This window comes from Opisthorchis viverrini, assembly GCF_000715545.1.
Source record: "Opisthorchis viverrini unplaced genomic scaffold opera_v5_4, whole genome shotgun sequence".
In the NCBI taxonomy this organism is placed as follows: domain Eukaryota; kingdom Metazoa; phylum Platyhelminthes; class Trematoda; order Opisthorchiida; family Opisthorchiidae; genus Opisthorchis; species Opisthorchis viverrini.
In genome coordinates, this window is record NW_008751660.1 from 1,337,443 (window position 1) to 1,338,040 (window position 598).

Below are 598 nucleotides of genomic sequence, written 5' to 3' on the forward strand. Positions count from 1 at the left end.
ATAAATTACATCTGTGTAATCGCTTCTGTACGCTCAGAAGATAAGGAAGGATCCGATCGATAAACTTTTGGGAAATTAGCAAGCACACAAAATTACCTTTCCGTTGGACTCTACTAAAAAAATCCCCAGGCTGAGTATTGCACACTGACTCGAGCCTTCCAGGCAAAACCCAGCATGTGGCTCATGTGTTGGGCACAGCCTGAGAAGCTTTTTAACCTACAAGGCACTGTCATAATTAAATGCTCGCTTACTGTCGAAAAGTCATCGGAATTCACCAGAGAGCGTGCAAGGTTTAGATGAATGGACCCACCAAGCTGACTTCGTCGGACGGGCATTCCCTTCAAGGCCGCCAGACAAAAAGCGCGCCCTTGTTTGAAGGTCACTAGGGCCATTGTGTACTTGAGTAGGTAGCCAAAATGTTGGAAACTTGGTTCAGTAACTTATCGATTCTCATGACGCATTCGCGTTCCGGAAAAGCAACGGAAGTAAAAACAGAACTTCCCTGCACATGACGCTGAGCCTTAGCGGTATTTATACCGTACGACCGAAATTAGTCCTTTTTCCTGCAAATCTGCCAACGAATTGTCTTTATGTTTAA

General features: G+C 45.0%; 1 protein-coding gene across 1 annotated transcript in view; it reads right to left on the reverse strand.

Annotated features, from left to right (window-relative positions):
• The window catches only part of T265_00423 (hypothetical protein), a gene marked incomplete at both ends in the record, with an annotated part of 94,694 nt that extends 94,302 nt beyond the window's left edge, over positions 1–392 (reverse strand). The window contains 2 exons of the mRNA XM_009164196.1: positions 97–216; positions 252–392. Coding sequence (XP_009162460.1) covers positions 97–216; positions 252–392 — 261 coding nt within the window. The remainder of the gene's footprint in view (positions 1–96; positions 217–251) is intronic.
• Positions 393–598: the final 206 nt, after the last annotated feature.